Source organism: Plectropomus leopardus, chromosome 17, assembly GCF_026936395.1.
Source record: "Plectropomus leopardus strain MGB_pleo_1.0 chromosome 17, ASM2693639v1, whole genome shotgun sequence".
In the NCBI taxonomy this organism is placed as follows: Eukaryota; Metazoa; Chordata; class Actinopteri; order Perciformes; family Serranidae; genus Plectropomus; species Plectropomus leopardus.
The window spans coordinates 31,777,970-31,798,495 of record NC_142192.1 but is presented as its reverse complement, the minus strand read 5'-3'; the positions used below and the strand labels follow the sequence as shown (position 1 = coordinate 31,798,495).

Here is a 20,526-nt window from a genome sequence, read left to right as displayed (position 1 = left end):
AACTGATCTGGAATCACCGTGAACGTGACAAAGAGCTCAAGGCATCAGCCTGACCTCCAAATTCCCCAGATCCCGGTCTGATGGAGCATCTGTGTGACGGGCCGGTACCCGGAGGTACCGCTGATGGGGCGTCCTGAAATGCCGTTGCCATGAGGGGCGATACTTGTCTGGAGGGTGTTTGGGTGGGTGTTGCGTGTTAAGGGGCATCAACATGAATCCAAAGACTCGAGGTTTCCCAGCAGAACATTTCACAGTGACTGCATGATCAGTGTCAGTGTTTTAATGTTGTGTGTGTGTATAATAATTCATTCAAACCTTTATTTAGGATTTGGGAAATCATTGAGGAGACCCTCATTTTCAATGATGCCGAGCGTGAAAGTTTAAAGTTTAAAACGAGCAATGTTCTGTGTAAAATAGTAACTGTTCTGGATTGTAGAATTAACTGCTTATATGTAGCCATTCACACTTTATATTGTGATTATTATTTCCATTTAAAGTCTCTGTAATCATTGGAAGCAGTAATGTAGAATATGTATTTTGTTGTTTGTTTGTTGTTGATGCTCAACTGTGATTTGTTTTGTGATGAAGTTATTATTTATAAGAATGAGCTTACAGTGTTAAATTATAATCTACTTGATTTTTCTGCATTTCACTCCACTTAACCTTAAAATCGAGTAAAGAGACTAACAATAAAACAAATCAAACACAATCATGTCATGTTTTCATTGTTAAACTGCAGACTTTTGGTTCACACTCGAATGACTTTACATACAGATGCACACGGATAACTGCAACACGATGAACTCTGCACAGCGTAATAAACGAGCAAAGGCACACAACAACTCCAACACTCACTTCCTCAGTGTTTAACAAAGCGAATCTTTAAAGGATCAGTCTGCTGATATTCTGTACTTTTAATTATTGTCAACAATCCCACAAAAAGACTGAAAATGAGCGATTAAACTAACATGTATTGTGTTTTTGTCACAGCCTGATACATTTTCTTCCTCTTTGCCAGAGAGCTCAATTTCTGCTAAAAACACATCAGTGAGACAAACTGTGTCACTGCCTTCATTACCATAAACACAGTGTCGTTTATTTTTGACTTCATCCAACACAAACACCGTGCTGCTGCCACAAATGCTCACCAGAGCACCAAATGTGGTTTAATCCACCGCTGAAAATAGTCCCTGACAAATGCAATATTTCCTCCTGTTTCTTGGTGAAAAACTACAGTGACCAGCTGTTAGAGGAAATGAATGAGCCCAAAAAAATGTGTATTCATGTGATTTTAAAGATCTGCGTCTTCAGTAGGAACCAATGAAATCAGAGCTGACAGCCACAAACAGGAAGTCAAACAGTATCAGACAAAAAAACCCCAGAATATCAGCATTCATCGTTTTGCAGTCAGTCTCAGCTGCTGAGATCACTGAAGCCGCTTAAACAAAAAAAAACAAACAGTTTTTCAAGTAATGTGTTTGCAAGAGCTTCTCTCACTAGTGCAGTGTTATAAATGTTATAAATCAAATCTTAAACATATATGATTTCTTTTAGATTAAATAAAAAATACAAAGACAAAAGAAATACAGACATGATGAAAGTCCATATTCACATCACAAGTTTCATCTTAAAATAAGAAAATTTTACACCAGTACAGCTTTCATTCTCAAGTTATAATCCTATAGATTTTAACCGCTAATTATGGTCTGCTGTTTAATGTAATTATCTTTTTACAGTAGTTTTCATTGTTAGTGGCGGCGTCCGCCATTCCAATGCTGGATTCAGTCTGCCTTCACACACACACACACACACACACACACACACACACACACACACACACACACACACACACACACACACACACCCACACACACACACACACACACACACACACACACACACACACAAACACAACTGCCTGGTCCCAGATCTTTGAATATAAGTCGTCCGATTCGTCTGAACTCGTGATATGAAACGGTGGTTTCTTGGTTAGATTTTTTCCACTTATTTCCATCATTTAAAAAAAAAAAAGTTAACCAAAAATGTTTCTGTTTTCATTGTAACTGAGATTGATGATAGTAGTTGTGCAATTCTGTATTCTTCGACACTATAAAATATGAATATATTTGAGACCGTTATCGTACTGTCAAAATCTTGTACCGCTGCAACTTTCGCTGCATCACAGCTGAATCAAAGTACTGCTAATGCCAACACAGGGTCATAACTTTAAGTCTAATTTTGATTATTTAATTAAACCCATTTCAAAAGCAAATTATGGCTGTGCAGCTTGATTTTTGAGTTAGTTTTGAGCGGAAATGAGCAGAATAAAATGAAATAAAACAGAAACATTCAATGACTTGGCTCTGCAGACTCTGTGATCTATGATGCAACTTGTTCTTCAGCTGGAGGGAAAAATGTTTGTCTTACTTTGTTAATGCTTTTCAAAATAAATGTACAGTATGAGTCATGTCTTTCAGATGAGAGCGAACGAGGAGAAACCCGGAGGGAATCAACACCTCCGGATCCTCCAGGTGTCTCCAGGCATCTTGCTCATGTTTTAAAGGCGTTCCCAGCTGACAAACCGTTAGAAGTTGGGTTTGTGCTTCTTCACCTCCACCATGAGGTGGTGCAGATTGATGAGCTCCGAGCGGACGGCCAGGCTGCGGAACGTGGGCTGGTTCAGGACCTTGTGGAAGCCGTGGTAGTACTGGATCAGCTGGGTCAGGGCGCCCTGCAGCACAAACAGGAAGAGATGCTTCGTGACTTCATGATGATAACATGACTCACTTCCTCTTTCACACACATCAGTGCAAATATACAGCTAATGTCATTTACTTAGGGCTGGGCGATATGGAATAAAGTCTTATCGTGGTAATTTTTTTCATATCAGTCCATATCGATATGTATCGTGATATACATCAAATCAGTATTTCTGTCGAGCTTAAAGGTTCCCTTTGACTCCTCAGTGAAGATATCATAAGGTTAATTTTGGTTTAAATATTTATTTTCTGTCAGACATTGAACATGACAAATATACTGTAGAACAAAAAGAGGTCCAGTTATTAAAATTTCCTCCCAGCAAAGGTCTGAACCTCATACCTAAAATCAATATCACCATTAACTGTACATTTTACTTCAATTACCATTAATGAACGATTACTTTGCTTTTTGCTCGTTTTTTAATTTGTTGTGGTTTGTTTTTTGCCCTCATAGTTCACTGACACAGTGTCATGTGACCATGGTGTGTTGAGTGTAATAAACATATGATTTGTTATTATTTATTAAACTTTCCAGCATTATATAAAAATGAAAAGCTCCATCTTAAACAAACTTCAGACAAATTTAAGCACATTGTGCTGATAAAAGGCCAACCTCTGCTGACCGCAGGACTCTGACTTCAGCTTCTGTGAATCATCAGTGAAATGTCTGAGCTATTAATCATGTACTCAGGAAATCAAAACTTTTGAGGCCTGCTTCTTCTACAGCTGCCAACAGCCTGCAACATTCCCACGATTGTTCAACACTTCTGTCCTCGCTGTGTTTTGGCGTGACATTTTCCTCGGTGTCATGAGAGCGTGAGACAGAGCCAAAAGCCTGAGACGCACGGCAGATGTGTGTGAGTTGGCAGACCCGGTGGGGAAAGGGTTAACAGAATTTTTAAATAACCGAAATACCAAACATGGGCAAGATTATGTCTGTTAGAGGTTCTGAATGTCGGTTTCAATTATTTTTCGATTAATTGCCCAGCAGTACTCCTTAAAAAATATTGTTGTCATTATTACAGTTTATCACAACTTGGCCTCGGGTCCAGATAGGACGAGGTTTTGGTCCGGATCTGGGCTTACAGGTACATGTGATGAATCAGTGGTATGGGGGCTATTAATAGCCACCTCCGTGCGTATTGGTCGCACGCGATGACAGATGTTTTGTTGAAAAACCTGGCGAAACAAGACAGTTTGTAAAATTACTCCGGTCGGAGCGCGCTGTTTCCAGCTATTTGTTGCAGCTAAGAAATGTATCCGACCTTTATTTATACTTTAATTTAAGTCATCCGTTAAAAATACGAAACATTTACTAGTTTTGCTGTCGGACATGTCCGCGCTGGAGCGGGTTGTTGGACAATTATTTCTGACAATTTATAAATAAAATATCAACTGAAACATTAATCAAAATATTAATCAACAACAACAACAACAACAACAACAACAATAATAATAACAACAATAATAATAATAACAACAATAATAATAATAAAAAATTTGTTGCAGCTTAGAAATTTATCGAACTTTAGTTGCAATTCGCAACAATGCAAAGGTCCCTTTTAAATATATGTGCCACATTAACAAATTAAAGCAAAAGCATCAACATATTTGTGAAGAGCACAATCTCAAGAAAAAGAAATTACAGCTGCTTTTATGAGCTCTCTCCAAATAGGTGCCGTGCTCAGAGTACCGAGCTTCAGCATCTGCAGTAAATTCTTTACACAGGATGGACCAGCATGTTTAAAAGAATACTTTCCTTTTCCTGGAAACTAAAGTCAGCAAAAAGTGTCTGATGAGTTCCAGATCTCCGGATGAGTAAATGCTCAATACTCAAAATAGTTACTTGGTGCAAACTTTAAAAAAGGAAAGAGAACATTTTTTCCTCAGTTGTTGCACAAATATCAGCCCTGCTGTCATATGTAGTAACAGCCCTGATGATCGGTGCTGAGATATTAGAGGAATTTTGATGCATTTGGTTAAAAAGGAGCTAATTGCAACCACTTATATACACTTACTTATAACCAGTTCTATGTTTCAGTTATCAAGTTTGAGGTTAAACTGTAACTTTTGCTGTCCAATAAATATACTGGAGTACAAAGTAGCATGAAATGAAAGCCCTCAGGTGAAGTGTTGTTTTGCTCTGACACACACCTGTCTGCTGTCTCACCTGTATGATGCTGGTTCCATTTTTGAAGTTGGTGAAAGACCTCATCACGTCCTGACTCATCGACTCCACCGACTGTTTCCACGTGCTGGAAAAACCCCGAACTAGCTGAGTGATACGAGCTGCAGGAAGGACACAGATGTTAATCAATTAAAGGCGTGGTTATGCACGTGAGGCATGAAACAGACTTATTTATTCAACTAGTACTGCTTCTCTGTTAATTCAGGTTGTGCCTAATGTGCATTTTAAGCACTCTTTTATTTATTATCATTAATTCATTTGATCACAAACACCACATGGTTTTTATTCTGCATTTTAATACCCATTCCATGACTCTTTTATTCTTGGTGTTTTTAGATATATTTTATATCCTTTATATTGTTAAATATTGTATATTGTCCTTTATATGTTTTATATTCCTATATTTTATACCTCTTTTATTGTTTTTTTCCTGTTATATGTGTGTTTGCACAGAGCACAGAGCTGCTGGAAACCTGAATTTTTTAACAAAGTGTCTAGCTGTTATAAGCAGAGTTGGGCTATTTGACAATTTATTGATTTTCATGTGAGCGAGACTGAGGCAGAAAAAAATAAAATGAACACACTGTGCATGATGCGGCGAATGTGAGGGTAAAAATGTGAGATGTTAAAAAAAAAAGGATGTGGGCAGCTGAAGTTGTTCAGAAGTGAGAAAGAAGTGGTGCCGCCTCTGACCACAGAGGAGAAACAAAACTGAGAACAATGCTGAATAACAACTGTTCATTGTCCAGTAAACGAAACTAAAGCATGAACCGAAACAGTCCTGCTCACAATGAAATCTATGCGTCAGTGTGAGGAAGCTGGAAATCAAATTCATGTGTGTGAGCAGCAGCAGCTCTGTGAGGCTGCTTTTTATTGTAATGTTTAATTTAATGTTATGTCTGAGCTTTGGTTTGTTCCATCAAAGCACAGAGGATATCTGGAAAAAAATCAAAGTCTTTGATGATATAAACTTTAAATTTTCAGTCAAACAAATATTTTAAATGAAAGACAAAAATATCGAACCGAAATGAATCGACTTCTCTCACCTTCCTCGTTCTTTAGTCGGTCCAGCTGCCCTTTCTCCATCAAAGCCTCGGCCTCCTTCACGAAGGCGATCATCCCTCCGAAGGGCGGAGACAGAATCTCCTCAATAAACTCCTGCAGAGGGGACGAGGTTCAAAACTCAGACAACAGACAAGATTTTAACTCTCTGAACCCTGAAATTGGCTAAACTTCTTTCAAAAACAGGAAAAAGGCCAAGAACAACAAGAAGTGGTCAAAAAAATTAGCAAGAAATTAGAATAAAGTTGGAAGAAAAGGACCTAAAAATAGAAAGGAAAAAAAAATAGAAAACAACAAAAAGAGAAAAAACAAAAACTAGGAAAATGACCTCAAGAAAGTGCAAAAAATAAAAATATTAAATATATAATTTTTTTCTGAAACACACTTTTTAAATATATAATTAATATTTTCTATCACCTTGATTTTTTTTTGTTTTTTTGCAGTTTATGGGACATTTCTTGTCAAGTTGCTCATTATGTTTTTTTCATTGATTTTAAAAGAAATCAATCAAATTTTCTCCGGTTTCAGGGGTTTAAATGCTCTTGAAATGCAACTGAATGCAGCACAAGAAAACTGAAGTCCATCCATACCTCACTTGCAGAATGAATACATCAATTATTCATCTTAAAATCGTTAAGACAACTCTGAAGAAAACTTTTATGCTACTTAATTGTGATCCTCACATCCATTTTTAAAACAAAGTTTGAAGTTTTAAACTTTTTCTACTTCAGTTTCATGGCTAAAATTCTAAATATACCAGAAATCCAAAGTATTGGTCTATTTCTGGAGTTGAATACTGATTTTAAAATTCCTGCAGCGTGTTAAAATAAAATCTCGGAGCACACGAAGCAGGAAAAGAAGAGAATATAACAGGATTTGAGTGATGTTTACCTGCGTCCTGGCGAGCAGCAGCTGTTGGAAACCTTCCACCTCCTTACTGTCGTCTGCTGCCCTCTCCTGGACACACGGACACACAATCATCACAAGGACTTCACCACAAGTAAAATGTTTTCATTCCTCAGAGGTAAGAGGAGAAAAAGCAGGCATGACGAGACCTGTGGAGGTTTAGCGGCTCACCATGAGGACGCTGAGCATCATGTCGTAGTTGTTGATGAGGAAGATGAGCTGGTCCCTTCTGGACGGAAACTCGGCCGCCATCTTCAGCACAAAGTTTTCCACCTCCACCTGGAAAACAAATGTTTATTTCTGATCATTTATGACTAATTCAGTCTGACTTTTTCCCCTTCTTTTTTCTGTGTGTGTGTGTGTGTGTGTGTGTGTGTTGTACCTGCAGCTGCCCCAGCAGAGCGTGGGTTCTCTCATTGGGAAACGTCTGATTGATGCTGACGATGGCCGACGAAAACTCTGCGTACCGACGAGTGATCTGAAATAACAACAACAACAAACAATCAGTGAAACACACTGCTGTATGTGCTGATACATGTCAGATCAAACATGTGTGTGTTTATGTGTGTGTGTGTGTGTGTGTGTGTGTGCGCATACATACGTAGTGTGGTCTGGTGTCCAGTACCCCCAGTTTCTGAGGGTCTGTGTTTCTGATGCTGTGGATGTTCATCTCCAGAATCAGTTCAAACCTCGGCCACAGCAGCTCCAGCACGGCCTCCCAGTACCTGACACACGCACGCACGCACGCACGCACGCACGCACGCACGCACGCACGCACGCACGCACGCACGCACGCACGCACGCACGCACGCACACACACACACACACACACACACACACACACACACACACACACACACACACACACAGAGAGAGAGAGAGAGAGAGTCATCTAAAGTTCATCTTTTTTTTCCATCATTTTTCATGAACAGATGGTTCATATGTATGAGGCTGTATTAGTTACATTCAACTGATATTGATCACTTGATTGAGCACTTTTCAAACAAGAAATTCAGCCAAATGTGCTTTACAACAAAGAAATTACACGCACCAAGAAACATAGAGGGCATAATAAAAGCGGCGTGTAAAAATAACACATTTCCACTGCTGAGATAAACTGGATCATTAATGGGACACTGACTTGTCGAGAGCGGGGATGGTCCTCTTGGCGGTGATGGCTCTGAACCGCAGGATGATGTGGATGCAGAGGAAGACGGCGATGCTGTCGTAGCAGTCGGACACATACGTGGACATGCTCTTCTGCAGAGACAGACAGTAAACACAGACTGAATGAAACAAGAAGACGTCATGTTGTCTGCAGAGTGCTCAAACCTCCGACCGACAACAATTAAAAGAGAAGCTGCGTTTTTCGTACCAGGAACATGCTGAGAGTTTTTCCCATGATGCTGTTGAAGAGGTCGAGGGCGGAGTTTCCTGCCACCATGAAGAAGTCGGAGAGGAAGAGGTACTCCCTGCAGCCGTTGTCCAGCAGAGCGTAGTGCTGGCTGCGGAACAACGTCTCGTAGGGATACTGGAGGACAAATATCACCGTTCAATTATCTGTTTACATCTCAATTATACGAAGATATCTCAAGCTGCCAGCAGATGTCAGTGTTGATCAACAGTTTCCGTGTGTGTCAGTGAGTGAAGCTCCACATGTAGCCGCGCTCTGCTGCACCTGCGAGTTTGTGTTTCCTGTATAAATGTTTCCTGGTTTCACCCTGAATCCTGATTTGTCCTTCTGTCATTCACTAAACACATTCTTCTGCTGCAGCTTGAAGAAAAAATGTCCGACTGCAGCGCTAAAACATCTTATTTCAAATCCATATACTAGCATCTCATTCAGAGAAAAAGAGAGATCACAGAGCTCCACTGCTGCCTTCTTACATCTGCATTAACTCCTGATGTTTTGGTTTCTTTCTGTTTTTTATGGCTCTAAACTGGGCACCATTCTCCCCTAAAAATCAAATAAATTAAACAAGATATTAAATGCTTCTTTTTTTATTTAGATTTAATTTGGGATTTCCTACTGCCTCAGATCTTATTATTATTATTATTTTAATTCTTCTTGTTATCACTTATTTCATAATTATTTTTTGTTTGTTTGCAGTTTAGCAGTGGACACTCACACAGGAACTTCTTGTGCAAACAGATTTGCCTTTCATGTCTTCCAAACCCAAGCCACCAGATTTGCCTTTTTTAAGAATGTTTTGTGATTTTAAAGAGAAGATTTGGACTTACTTTTCTGTAAAAATATTTGCTTTTTTTCTTTAACATTTTGGCTATTTTCTATTTATTTAAAAATGTTTGCCAATTCTTAAATAAAAAAGTGTATTTTTTTCTTTTGATGATTTTTGAAGAATCCATGCCCTCCATTTATCACAGCCAAAATCTGGAAAAACAGAAATGTCCGATCATGTGTTCTTACACAGGTTTGTGAAACAAAATCCCACGACTTTTTCAACACTTTCATGGTATATTTAGTTTTCCAAAACTTTTCCAGGCGTGAAAATTTACTTAGTGAAAATTCCTGGACCTTTCCAGGTTTTTTAATGACCGTACCAAACCTGCACTAAGTGGTTTTTTTTCCCTTTTCAAAGAATAAGAAGTTAATTTGTGAATAATCAGGACTTAAACTGAACTTAATAACTTGCACAAAGCAGAACGGATAAACTGCTGTGTTGTTGTGCGTCTGTGGCGTCTCACCCGGCTGTCTCCTCTCTGAGCCGTGTGTGGGACCAGGATGGGCCCCTCCAGCTCAGCGGGACTCAGGATGGCCCCCCTCTGGCCCAGAGTGAAGATGGTGTTCCTGCTCTTCAGAGACGGTTTGGAGAAGAAACCTGCGGCAGAAAGTCAAGGAGTGCCGCGCTTCGTATAAAATGTTTGATGCTTTTGACAGCGGGGCGTTGCCGGATCATATGATGCCCTCAGGAGCCATTAATTAGCAAAAAAATCTGATCTGGATGTTCTTATGTTTGGTATGCGGGTGTGTGTCACACACACTGGTGACACACATAAATCAGCTACACTTAAACACACACTTCCAGACTGTGAGAAAGAGGTGAGGCATGTCTTCACGTCTCACGTTACACACTGAAACTGTCAATCTGCCAGTTTCAGTGTCACATGTAGAGGAGCTACAGTTATTTCGTTTGTTTTGTTTTTTATTTAATTTAATTTAGTTTTGTTTTATTTAAATGTATTTTATTTCATTTCATTTAATGAAAATGGTTTATTATTATTATGATTACCATCACCAGTAAATCCTTGGAGTAATGTTAAAAGATGTTTAAAGGATATCTTTCTTTGCTGTGTCTTCGACTCCCATCAGGTCGTCTTTGTCTGCCACCTCCTCGTACTGCACAGAGAAACATCAGGTCACAATAATCCTGCCCGATGAACCAAATAATCTCTTAATTCCAATTTCTATCAGCTTCACCTGTTTAAATTCAACATATCTGTGTTCAGAGTTTGTTTTATTTGTTGCATGACAGGAGCGTGTGATCACTGTGTCACTGTACGAGTCTGTGTCTTTTCTGTTAAAACAGAAATGAATCCACTGACCTGCACTTTGAGCAGCCTGCCGCTGTACGACTTGAAGTAACTGTAGTAAATCTTGCTCATCGTGTCCACGTACTCGTCCCTGATCTCCTTGGCAACTGTCCTCTCGTTGGCCAAAAGGAACTGATAGAAAAATCTACGGCGAGACGAAACAGAGAGTCAGAGAGTAGAAGTTTAAATGTTCAGGGTGTGAATGCCTGATTTCACCTCCACGCGGTCTTTTTTATACTCTGAAAGGTTTTGATAAGAAATTAATACTTTTAAAGGTATTCTCTACATTTCCTATCAAAACGGAAGTAACGTAAAAACAGGAACTTTAAAAAAATATGTCGATAAATTGTAAGTATGAGACTAAAAGACAATTTAAACTGTATCAATTAATAAAATGTTTCACAAAAACGTTGAATAATTTCCCAGACTTTGTAATTTTGTCACTTTTTCGACACAACAAAAGCTCCCAATAAAGAGAGGAAATCGAGAGAATGGGCTGACATGTTTATATTTTTACCTCACCTGTACTTGAGCAGAGTGTTCTGAGGGATCTGATAGTTCGTCATCGGCTTCCTGAAGGAGTAAATCTTCTGAAGGATGAACTCTCGGATCTTTGACACCGCCTGAAGACAGGAAGAAAATGAATATAGTTTTCATGTCAGCAAGAGATCAACTTGTAAATAGAAGATAAAAAGTAACATGGCACACAATACAAAACTGCTATAAAACACAAAGTCTTTAAAACAGATCAACAAAAACAACAATCAACAGAATTTAAGTGCTCCACACAATGTTTGTATAATTCAGTTTTATCATGCTAAGTAGATTATTTCTTTATTATTATGATCAAAGGCTAGGATATGTCAATGATTGGCGGTTCATATACATTATTATTTTTTGTGCAGTGTCAAATACTCACAATCATACACATCGCTCTGCACGCAAAATGCACTTTTAACATCAGGCTGTAAAAATATTATATATAAATATTATTTTTTACTTTAATTGAGTTTATTTTTTGTTAAAACCAACATCAGTCCCAATCATAAAGATCACATATTCATTTTCAGAATTTTCCCCCTTTAAATGCCAGCGTTTTGTCATGATGCCACAATGTTTTAGATGAAAAAAAACCCCCACAAAATATAAATTATTATCAATATACTACACGTTAAAATTATTTTTATTATTATTATCATCGTCTGGGTTACGTCAATAATTAACAGCGACGCTGATGGTGGAAATAGCATGTATTTCCTCCATATGCCAAATATGGTCAAAATAACTTCATCAGATGGAAAATCAAAAGTCAAAATCCCAGAATGACACCCAGAAATAATACATGGGTTTCAATGGAACATTTTTTGGCTGAACAGTCTGAATGTAACTATTTAGTTTCCACAGTGTATTTTAGACTTATTGTAGGAGCTGAGCTGCAAATTCACTGATAAAACAAACATGCACAGTCTTGCCAAAATATATGCCATATGCATGAACAAAGCCAAAAATATAAAAAACATGAAGAATGAAAAGTGTGTAAAATCACCAAACAGTCCCTAAAGGTTAAATATGTCCCAAAATGTAACATTTAAGAAATTATTTGCAGCATTAGTTATTCTATTGAGATACATTTGAAAAAATAAAGAGCTAACATCAAGCTGCCCCCCCTCCCGTCTCTCTGTGTCTCACCTTGAGTTTGAGGCGGTCCACGATGTCCTGGATGTCGGAGCAGGCCAGCGTCTCTCTGAAGCTCAGCTCTTTGGCGAAGTTGATCTTGTTGTTGAGCTCGTGGAGCTGCTCCAGAAACTCCTGCTCCGTCACGGGGCTGTCCAGGATGGTGCTGCGACGACGCGGAACAACGTCAGACAAACACTCTGCTCTCTCACACTTCTGCGCTACATTTAACCCTAAACATCTGGATCGACATCAGTTTTCTGGTCCTGCAATCGTGTGCCTCTCACTGGGATTTAAACACAAAAACCTGAGAAATTGGTTTAATTTCCCGCAAAAACACAGCAAAAAGCATAAGGAGCGACTTTGCAAGAAATGTTGCGCAAAAATAAGAATAACATGACGTGGGAACAAAATTAAGTGGATAATTAATATTATCAAAAAATAAGGGGAAAAATGTCCAGACAAATATATTTATAAGTCTCTTAATTATAGATTTAAAATTATGTTCCAGAGAAAAAAAAAATCTTTTAATTTTTAGCACTTAGCACTAGCAAAAACTTTTTCTTACTTATTTTTAGATAATTTTCTTTTAATTTTTTTGGACAAATTTCTTGCTAATTTTGCCGACACATTTTGTTTAGCTGCTTGTCATCCTCCTGAGTTTTTTGACAGTTTGCTTTCAAAATGTTTGTGAGAGCTCTTTTGAGCCGCCTCTCTGTCTTTCCTACTCACGAGATCATGGCGCCGGGCACCACCAGCTCGTCCACCAGCTGGCTGAGGTGGCTGCGCACCGCCTGCCTGTTCTTCAGCCGGACGTTCATGCTGACCGACTGCTGCTGCAGAGTTTGGATCTCGCTGCTGATGGAGGACAGGTCGCTCTGGAAGCCGCTCAGCATGCCCTCCATACGCTGACACGAGGAAGAGACAGACACAGAACAGCTGCTGAGTTTTAAAAGTTTTTAAAATGTTCTCCTGGAGGATTTAAGCTCAATCTTATCATATTTTTTTAAAACCTGGAGCGACATCACTCTCCTTGTGCTGATTCCAGACGCCTTTCACAAGTATTTAAACCTCTGAATCCCGAGAAAATTGTGTGTGTGATTTCTTTCAAAAACATCGGAAAAAAGACAGTGAGCAACTTGGTAAGAAATGTTCCACAAATGCAAGAAATGTGTAGATTTAGAAATGTTTATTATCTATTTTAATCTATGGGAAAAGAGATTCCAAAAAGCTTTATTTTTAATTATCATAATTATATATTTAAAATTAGTTGCAGAATAATTAAATTTTTGTTAAGGTTATTTCACTGTTTTTTGGTTGGTTTTTCTGTGCTAGTTTTGAGGTAATTTTGTTTTAAAGCTCAGGAAAAATTTCCAGAGTCATATTTGTAATTATCATAATTATATAATTAAAGAAAAGAAAAAGAAAAAAAAGAATTTTTAATCACTTTTCTCCAAATTATTTCCTTGTTTATTTTTTATTTATTTTTTTCCTGTTTGTTAATTTTCATGTCAGTTTGCAAGAAATTAGTAGATTTAGATGTTTTTTTTAATTAAGAAAAATGTCTAGGGAAACAAGAATAAAGCTAGGGAAAAAAAACAATAATTTCAGGTGCTACTTTTGGGTCACCTCTTCTTTTGTTGCTTGTTGTCTTCTCCCCAAGTGTTTGAAAGACATCAAAGCACATAATGTCAAACAGGTTCTGAAAGTTAAATCTTGTATGAAGAAAACTGAGGTGACAAAGCCAAATAAAATGCAGATTTCCTCGTCATCGACTGTCCTGTACTCTTTACATCCTCCACCGACTCACGCTGAGCTCGTCATGCAGTGCATTGTGGGATCATGATGAAGGTCTTACCTCCAGTATGGAGTCACAGGCGGTGATCTGGTTGTGCAGCAGAGCGATGTTCTGACTCTCTTTGATGTCTGACAGATGAACGGTCAAAGAAAGAAAACGATTTTCTCCCAAACTCCTCCGATTAGAACATTTTATAACAATAGCAATTAAAAAAAACAGAAACCTAAATGAAGAGAAATTATGAGCAAAGTTTGCTCAGAATTATCCAGTTTAACGACTTAAATAAGAACAAACCAATATGGTTTTTGTAAAACTCAAATCAATATACAGTATTTTTACACCTTCATATTGTGTATCAGCTGATAAATATTAGCATTTTCATTGAGTTTATTCATACAAGTCTGCACATGCTGAGTTCAGTGAAGAAAAAAAACAGTTTTTGTTCAATTCTTCATGTATTTCGGGCTGTTGCTTTAGCAAATTAAAGTTATATATATATATTGATTGGGTTTTTTTTTTACATACAAAAAAGATAGTGATGCCAATATTGAATGTTAAAAAACCCCACACAAACACCAAATGTCCCTTAAAGGGTAAAAAAAAAAGGTTTTCTAAAAACAACAAGGTAGAATGCAAAATACATTTTCGGTCACTGAAAAGAGAGATCAAATAATAAAAAACAAAGTGGTGGGACTATAGAAAAACACTAGATTACCGATCAACTCTCAATAAATGCTGTAATTTTCTCCTGTGTGTAGTAAAATCATGACAGTCAGAGGATACAGTCTTTGATGGAGGCCTGCTCGATCCTCTGCAGCTCGGACTCCACCTGTTTGGAGTACTGCCGGAGGTCGACGCCCTGAACACAGACACAAGGAGAAACCACCGCCATCGCATTTATTATACACACATAATACACACACTGTTGGCTAACAATCAATGCAGTTTAGACTTGAATGAACAAATTTTTATTTGGTCTCATGAACCCAAGTCAACCCAAGTGATAGCAGATAAATTAGGAATTCAGCAGGCTGAGCCTGTAAATGTATCTTTTTACAATAGACAGCAATCACAGTTCACATCTGTTTACATCAATTTCCATTATTCTCTCACACCACTCTGTTCGACGCGTCGTGATATTCTCACCGTTTTGAGGGCCTCCTTCACCAGGTCGTCTTCCAGGTTGGCCTGGATGTGAACTGCAGGAGACAGGGAGAAACGGCGCTCACCAAAAATTAACATTAACACTAACAGATGGGCGTCACCAGGCTGCAGCTTCTCTTTAACACTTTAAAAACTCTGACTGAGGAGTTTGTTATGAAATTAAACATGTAGATTATTTAATGCAAGTTTTATATAATTTGTCTGTGGCTTCAATAAATGCATGGAGCTGCTGCAGGTTGAAAAAAAATCAAAAAATGTGAGAATCTTTTAGTGTCTTCATGTGGAAACTAAAACTTTATCAACAAATACCTTTACACACACTGAAATCTCATTAATTAAAATTATAATACTCATAATGTCAGGCCAGTGAGGCAGCTCTTTTGTATCCTGATCACAAAATGAGACATATGAATGATAAATGTCGCCTTACTGTCCACTTCATCCAAAATGAACTCATCTGTGGTGAGATCCAGTTCTCCCAAATTTAGGTTAGCGATGTCTCCGTCAGTCTTCTAGAAAAAAAAAAAAAAAAAGACACGGTTACACATAAATAATTATTTCAGAAGTTCATTGTCTTTTATCTTCAACACATGTAGCAAAAGATGTTTAAGCTTTTAGGGGTTTTTAAGGGTCTGGAAATGTCCTAGGAATCATGAGATGAAAGTTAAGGGTGGAAATTTTGGGAAAACAATACTTTCTCTTTTTTGTTTTTATTTTTTTCACAATTTTGATACAAAAATTGTACCTTTTTATAGTGAACTTATCTTGGGGGAAATATACACAATATAAACAAAATATATATTTAAAAACCCGATTATAAATATAAAGTGGATTGATTATGTGTGTGTATATATATATATACACATAAATTATTACTATTTCTTTAAGCCATTTTCTATTCAAAAACATTTTTTTTTACTGTTCCAGCTTCTCATATATGAGAACTTGCATTTCTTTCTTGTTTCATTTTTAATTAATTAATTATTTTTAAAATGTTATGTATTGGATAATTTTACTTATGTACTTCTACATCAAATATTATATTTTCAATAAAGGATTTTTTTTCACAGTGTAATATTAGTAGGATCTTATACTTCATCCACCACTGATTAATTAGTTACTATTAACAATTTAACATTTAGTCTATAATAATCATTAAAAAATGGCTGTCGACCATTTCTCTGTCGACCGATTGTTCGATTAAAACACCAGTGACGTTACAGTTCGTTGCCACGGGATACTTCCGGAAATCCTCGAGCTTCTCAGTGTTTTGACAGAATGCTAACAGCTAATGTTGCATTAGCTTCAACTACATGAATACATTTTGTCAAAATAAACAATAAAGTAATATTCAATTTACTGTGAAAACTTTTAAATTAATGTAGCTGTTCGTCTGCAAACACACGCGTCAGTTCGCTAAATGTAACGTTACAGTTCATTGATAATGACTGACTGTTGCTGTCAATGCTAACAGGCTACACGAACGAAAAAGCGCGCAGATAATCAAATATTTTATTTTTTACACAACAAATAAAGCTTCAGATAAAAGCCCACAAATGTCACCTCGTCTTGTAAATACGCCATGGCGATTTCTGTCGGGTTTCCAGCTGTGTTTACATCGGGACCAGCTCCAACAGCTGCAGCAGCTACCTCCGCCATTGCGGCGACTTTACGCCAACGTTTAAAAAACTACAAATATAAAGTTCCGCCCTGTCGCCTCCCGAAAACGAAGACACGTCGCTGCGTTTACAAACACAAAACAAGATAAAAATTCAACTTTCTGCTGTGTGAGATAAATAAAAGCGAACAAAACCGGCTAATTGTCATTTATATTCGTGTGTTTCGTGTCACCGGCGTTAAAGTTCCTCGTCGAACGGGATATAAACGATGGACTGACTTCCGTTCGCAAATTCTGCCAAACTCTCGCGAGAACGTCGTAGCTTCCTCTTCGCACGGAACCTACTTCCAAGATGGTGAGAACATTTTCTGTCAACCGGGAATAGTTTGGAAATCCGTAATCATCTGGCGATAATCTCGCTCTTTTCTTACAGTCATACTTAAAATTATTTTTTACACAATATGTGCGAGCGGGTTGATGTTGAATTGTTGACGTATAAGCGGCAGAAATTTCGATATTAGCGCAGTTTACCGTCAACGCCGAGCTGAGGTGTCCCGAGCGATTCTAGCTACCTGAGCTAATCATGTACGCTGCGTGTGTTGTTTTTATTTAAGATTCAGAGCAAATAAGTAATTAAATAACGTCTGCAACGTTACCGGTGTCTTTAAACATGATGAAATACTCATAAACTGAAGGCGGCTAGCTGTGGAAGCTAACTAGCATCAGACTTTACAATGGCAAGGTGTTAGCATGCTGCTACATCAGACTGCGGTGAAGTGCACGTTACACCGGGTGTAAATCCACTTTATCCGGTTTAGTTTGAAATTTGCAGCTGTTTTATTTCGCAGTTTAGTGAAATCTATTGCCTGTAGTCGTATTGAGAGTTTTTGGTGCACAGAAGTTGATGGAAAGCAGCTTCAGCTCTTTCAGCTGCGCTAACTGGAGCCAAAAGTGTTAGCTGCAGATGTACTGGTGCTACATTTAAAGTACTTGGCCCAAATCTACCATTGATTAGACTCCAAACTTGTTATAAGGTTAATTTAAAAAAAAGCATATAATAGAGTTTTAAAAGATCTCATCGTAAACACATTAAATTTTTCCTAATTCTTGATTTTACAGGTTAGCAGCAGTACTAATGTATGTCGTGGCTATGAAGTTCGTGTTTTTTCAGTTAAAGATCTAGTTTTTGTTTAGTGTGAAATTGTTTATCACAGCAGTTGATGGTAAACGCACCGTTAGATGTGGTGAAAACCTAACAACATAGAAACATTGTCTCTCCTGGATCAGGTTTTGCTCAATTACACATGAAACAAATTTACTAGTAGAGTTGAGTCAGCGATCAGTAAAGTATTTCTGATTCTTACTTGTATGTGCTGTGTTTTCAGTCTCTGGTCATCCCTGAGAAGTTCCAGCACATTCTTCGTGTTCTCAACACGAACATCGATGGTAGGAGGAAGATCGCCTTCGCCATCACTGCCATCAAGGTGAGTTTTGTCTGAAACATACAGCGCTTTGTGTGACGATGTTACACACACTCACAGCTTCTTTCACAACATTTTCAATGTAAATTCCTCTTCCTGATGTAATTTTGCACATCATTCGTCTTGTGTTTTGGTTTACAATGAGACTCACCGTCCCCGTCTGTGTCGTCTCAGGGTGTTGGCAGACGTTACGCTCATGTCGTCCTGAGAAAGGCCGACATCGACCTCAACAAGCGGGCCGGAGAGCTGACTGAGGAAGAGGTGAGGGCAGCCTGCGGTCTGTCGCGGGTTCTTACAACAAAACTGAGCAAACTGTCAGAGAAAACACGTGTGCTCCGTCAAAGGTCGCCGCTCCCTGATGCTGCGTTGTGTTCACTGTTAGTCTGTGGAAGATAATCTGGTTGTTTCCACGTTTTAATTTTGGCGCATTTTATCCATTTTCCTGAGAATAAACGGCTGTATGTGTTTGTCAGGTGGAGCGTGTCGTGACCATCATGCAGAATCCTCGCCAGTACAGAATCCCAGACTGGTTCCTCAACAGGCAGAAGGACGTCAAGGACGGCAGATTCAGCCAGGTAAGTGACCGCCAGAGAGAGAGAGAGAGAGAGAGACACCTTTTACAAGCATTTAACCGTTGGAAATCTGAGCAGATTGGTTTGATTTCTTTGGGGGTAAAATGTAGGGAAAAAAGCAATGACCAATTGGCAAGAAATGTCCCACATATTTCATGAAATTAGTCGAGATTAAAGGAGACGAGAAATTGACCTTTCTTCATATTTTTAGGTAATTTTCTTGTGTTTTTTTTTTCACCAATTTCTTGTTCTCTTGTTGCCTTCTCACCGTGTTTTTGCGAGAACTGAAACCAATTTGCTCAGCTTTCAGAGGGTTAAACACAAAGTCTTGAGTTCTATGAGGAGACGTGACAGCCTTCACACGTCTGTCACATGTGTGACTGAATAATCATTCACACGTCACAAAAATGTTCCAGTTTTGATCTTTGAGCCTTTTTGCTGTTGATTTTGGGCAGATAACTTTTCGGTCAGAGGTCTCAAAGACAGGAACTGAAAGTATTTGTATTAAATTCAGATAATTTGTTTGTTGTGGCGTGTTTTGGTGTGAATGTTTGAGCGATGTGTCACATGAACGCCGCCGTGTGATGATACAGAGCAGGAATGTGAAAGGCGCTGCAGGAACGTGGCTCCATACTTCCATACATACAGAATTAGTTTATGAAATGACAAACCTCCGGCTGCCGCTGCGTCTCGTTCCAGGTTCTCGCTAACGGTCTGGACAACAAGCTGAGAGAAGATCTGGAGAGACTGAAGAAGATCAGGGCTCACCGTGGTCTCAGGCACTTCTGGGGGTAAGAGATCTGACAGTTATTATTCAAAGTGAACGAAACTTCAAGTCTCTGCATCGATTTCTCCTCTTCACCAGAGAATGTGCTGCTAAATCTCATAATCTATGAAGGAGTTTTCCATCCAGCCGTCTTATTCTCTATTTCCTAAAATCTAGCACACATGAGTAAAAAGGTACCGTCTGCACACTTAGTCCATGCCACAAGATTAAGACGTTTCGATCCTGCTTGGATCATCAGGTGACGCTGAGACGTCGTCTAAAGTAAACTTGCGGCGTGGAGTCTGTGTGCAGGTGTTTCCTTTTTCCACATGTATGTTTTTCGATAGTTTTGCACACTTTTCTCTTTCAACTAAAATTTAGCACAAACATCCACTTGGACTCAAGGATTCACTGATTACAGTTTGGTGACGTCACAAAACACGTTTTTTGGCCACAACATAAGAAACGTTGCTGATTATAGATCTTCTGAAGTGCGTTTGTGTTTCTGCAGCTACTCACACATCAAAAGTATGTCTATGAAATTAGAGAATTAACATCTCAAGGTAAATGGAAGAAGTTCGGTGCAGAGAGAGCCTGTCCTGGAAAAAACTTGAATCCAAAAGCACATGAGTGGGCTACCTCAAAGCTGAAGTAGCTGCTTTTCTTAATTCAGGAGCTGGGATACTAATTCCTGTCAAAGTGTTGTAATGAGAGTTAAATTAGTCACTCATATCATGAGTAAAAGTGTCATTTTTCTAGCTAACTTGTTGGAAGTTTAATAGATTGTAAAGAGCAAGTTTTTCTGGTTAAGATTGTCAGTTTAACTCTTATTTTGTCTTTTGCTTTCAGTCTGCGTGTGCGTGGTCAGCACACCAAGACCACCGGCCGTCGCGGTCGCACAGTCGGTGTGTCCAAGAAGAAGTAAACTCCCCTGCTTCCCTTTTGTTTCAATAAAGCACCACAGTGGACAAAATCTGTCTGCCTCA

The 20,526-nt window shown here is 38.5% G+C and overlaps 2 protein-coding genes across 2 annotated transcripts; one reads left to right on the top strand and one right to left on the bottom strand.

Moving 5' to 3' along the window:
• Nucleotides 1–709: 709 nt before the first annotated feature.
• vps52 (VPS52 subunit of GARP complex) lies at nucleotides 710–16,966 on the bottom strand. The gene is made up of 20 exons (XM_088090799.1): nucleotides 16,667–16,966; nucleotides 15,534–15,615; nucleotides 15,086–15,138; nucleotides 14,723–14,798; nucleotides 14,000–14,067; nucleotides 12,874–13,049; nucleotides 12,157–12,307; nucleotides 10,990–11,090; nucleotides 10,480–10,612; nucleotides 10,218–10,273; nucleotides 9,622–9,757; nucleotides 8,291–8,446; nucleotides 8,057–8,175; nucleotides 7,517–7,640; nucleotides 7,298–7,393; nucleotides 7,087–7,194; nucleotides 6,901–6,966; nucleotides 5,994–6,105; nucleotides 4,930–5,048; nucleotides 710–2,731 (listed from the first exon to the last, which is right to left on the bottom strand). Exons 1-20 carry the CDS (start codon nucleotides 16,760–16,762, stop codon nucleotides 2,585–2,587), a joined length of 2,175 nt encoding a protein of 724 aa, XP_087946925.1. The 5' UTR covers nucleotides 16,763–16,966; the 3' UTR covers nucleotides 710–2,584.
• Nucleotides 16,943–20,513, top strand: rps18 (ribosomal protein S18). Its single transcript, XM_042506723.2, has 6 exons — nucleotides 16,943–17,076; nucleotides 18,107–18,205; nucleotides 18,377–18,463; nucleotides 18,676–18,777; nucleotides 19,474–19,565; nucleotides 20,390–20,513. The coding sequence occupies exons 1-6, from the start codon at nucleotides 17,074–17,076 to the stop codon at nucleotides 20,463–20,465; spliced, it is 459 nt and encodes a 152-aa protein (XP_042362657.1). The 5' UTR covers nucleotides 16,943–17,073; the 3' UTR covers nucleotides 20,466–20,513.
• The last annotated feature ends 13 nt before the right edge of the window (nucleotides 20,514–20,526 follow it).

Coding starts and splice junctions, on each gene's coding strand:
- vps52 (XM_088090799.1), bottom strand. CDS start 16,762: ATGGCGGAGGTAGCTGCTGCAGCTGTTGGAGCTGGTCCCGATGTAAAC. Junction 13,050..13,999: donor CCTGTGACTCCATACTGGAG/GTAAGACCTTCA, acceptor TCCTCGTGTCAG/CGTATGGAGGGCATGCTGAG. Junction 2,732..4,929: donor ATGGAACCAGCATCATACAG/GTGAGACAGCAG, acceptor TTTGTGCTGCAG/GGCGCCCTGACCCAGCTGAT.
- rps18 (XM_042506723.2), top strand. Junction 18,206..18,376: donor TCGCCATCACTGCCATCAAG/GTGAGTTTTGTC, acceptor GTGTCGTCTCAG/GGTGTTGGCAGACGTTACGC. Junction 19,566..20,389: donor GGTCTCAGGCACTTCTGGGG/GTAAGAGATCTG, acceptor TTTTGCTTTCAG/TCTGCGTGTGCGTGGTCAGC.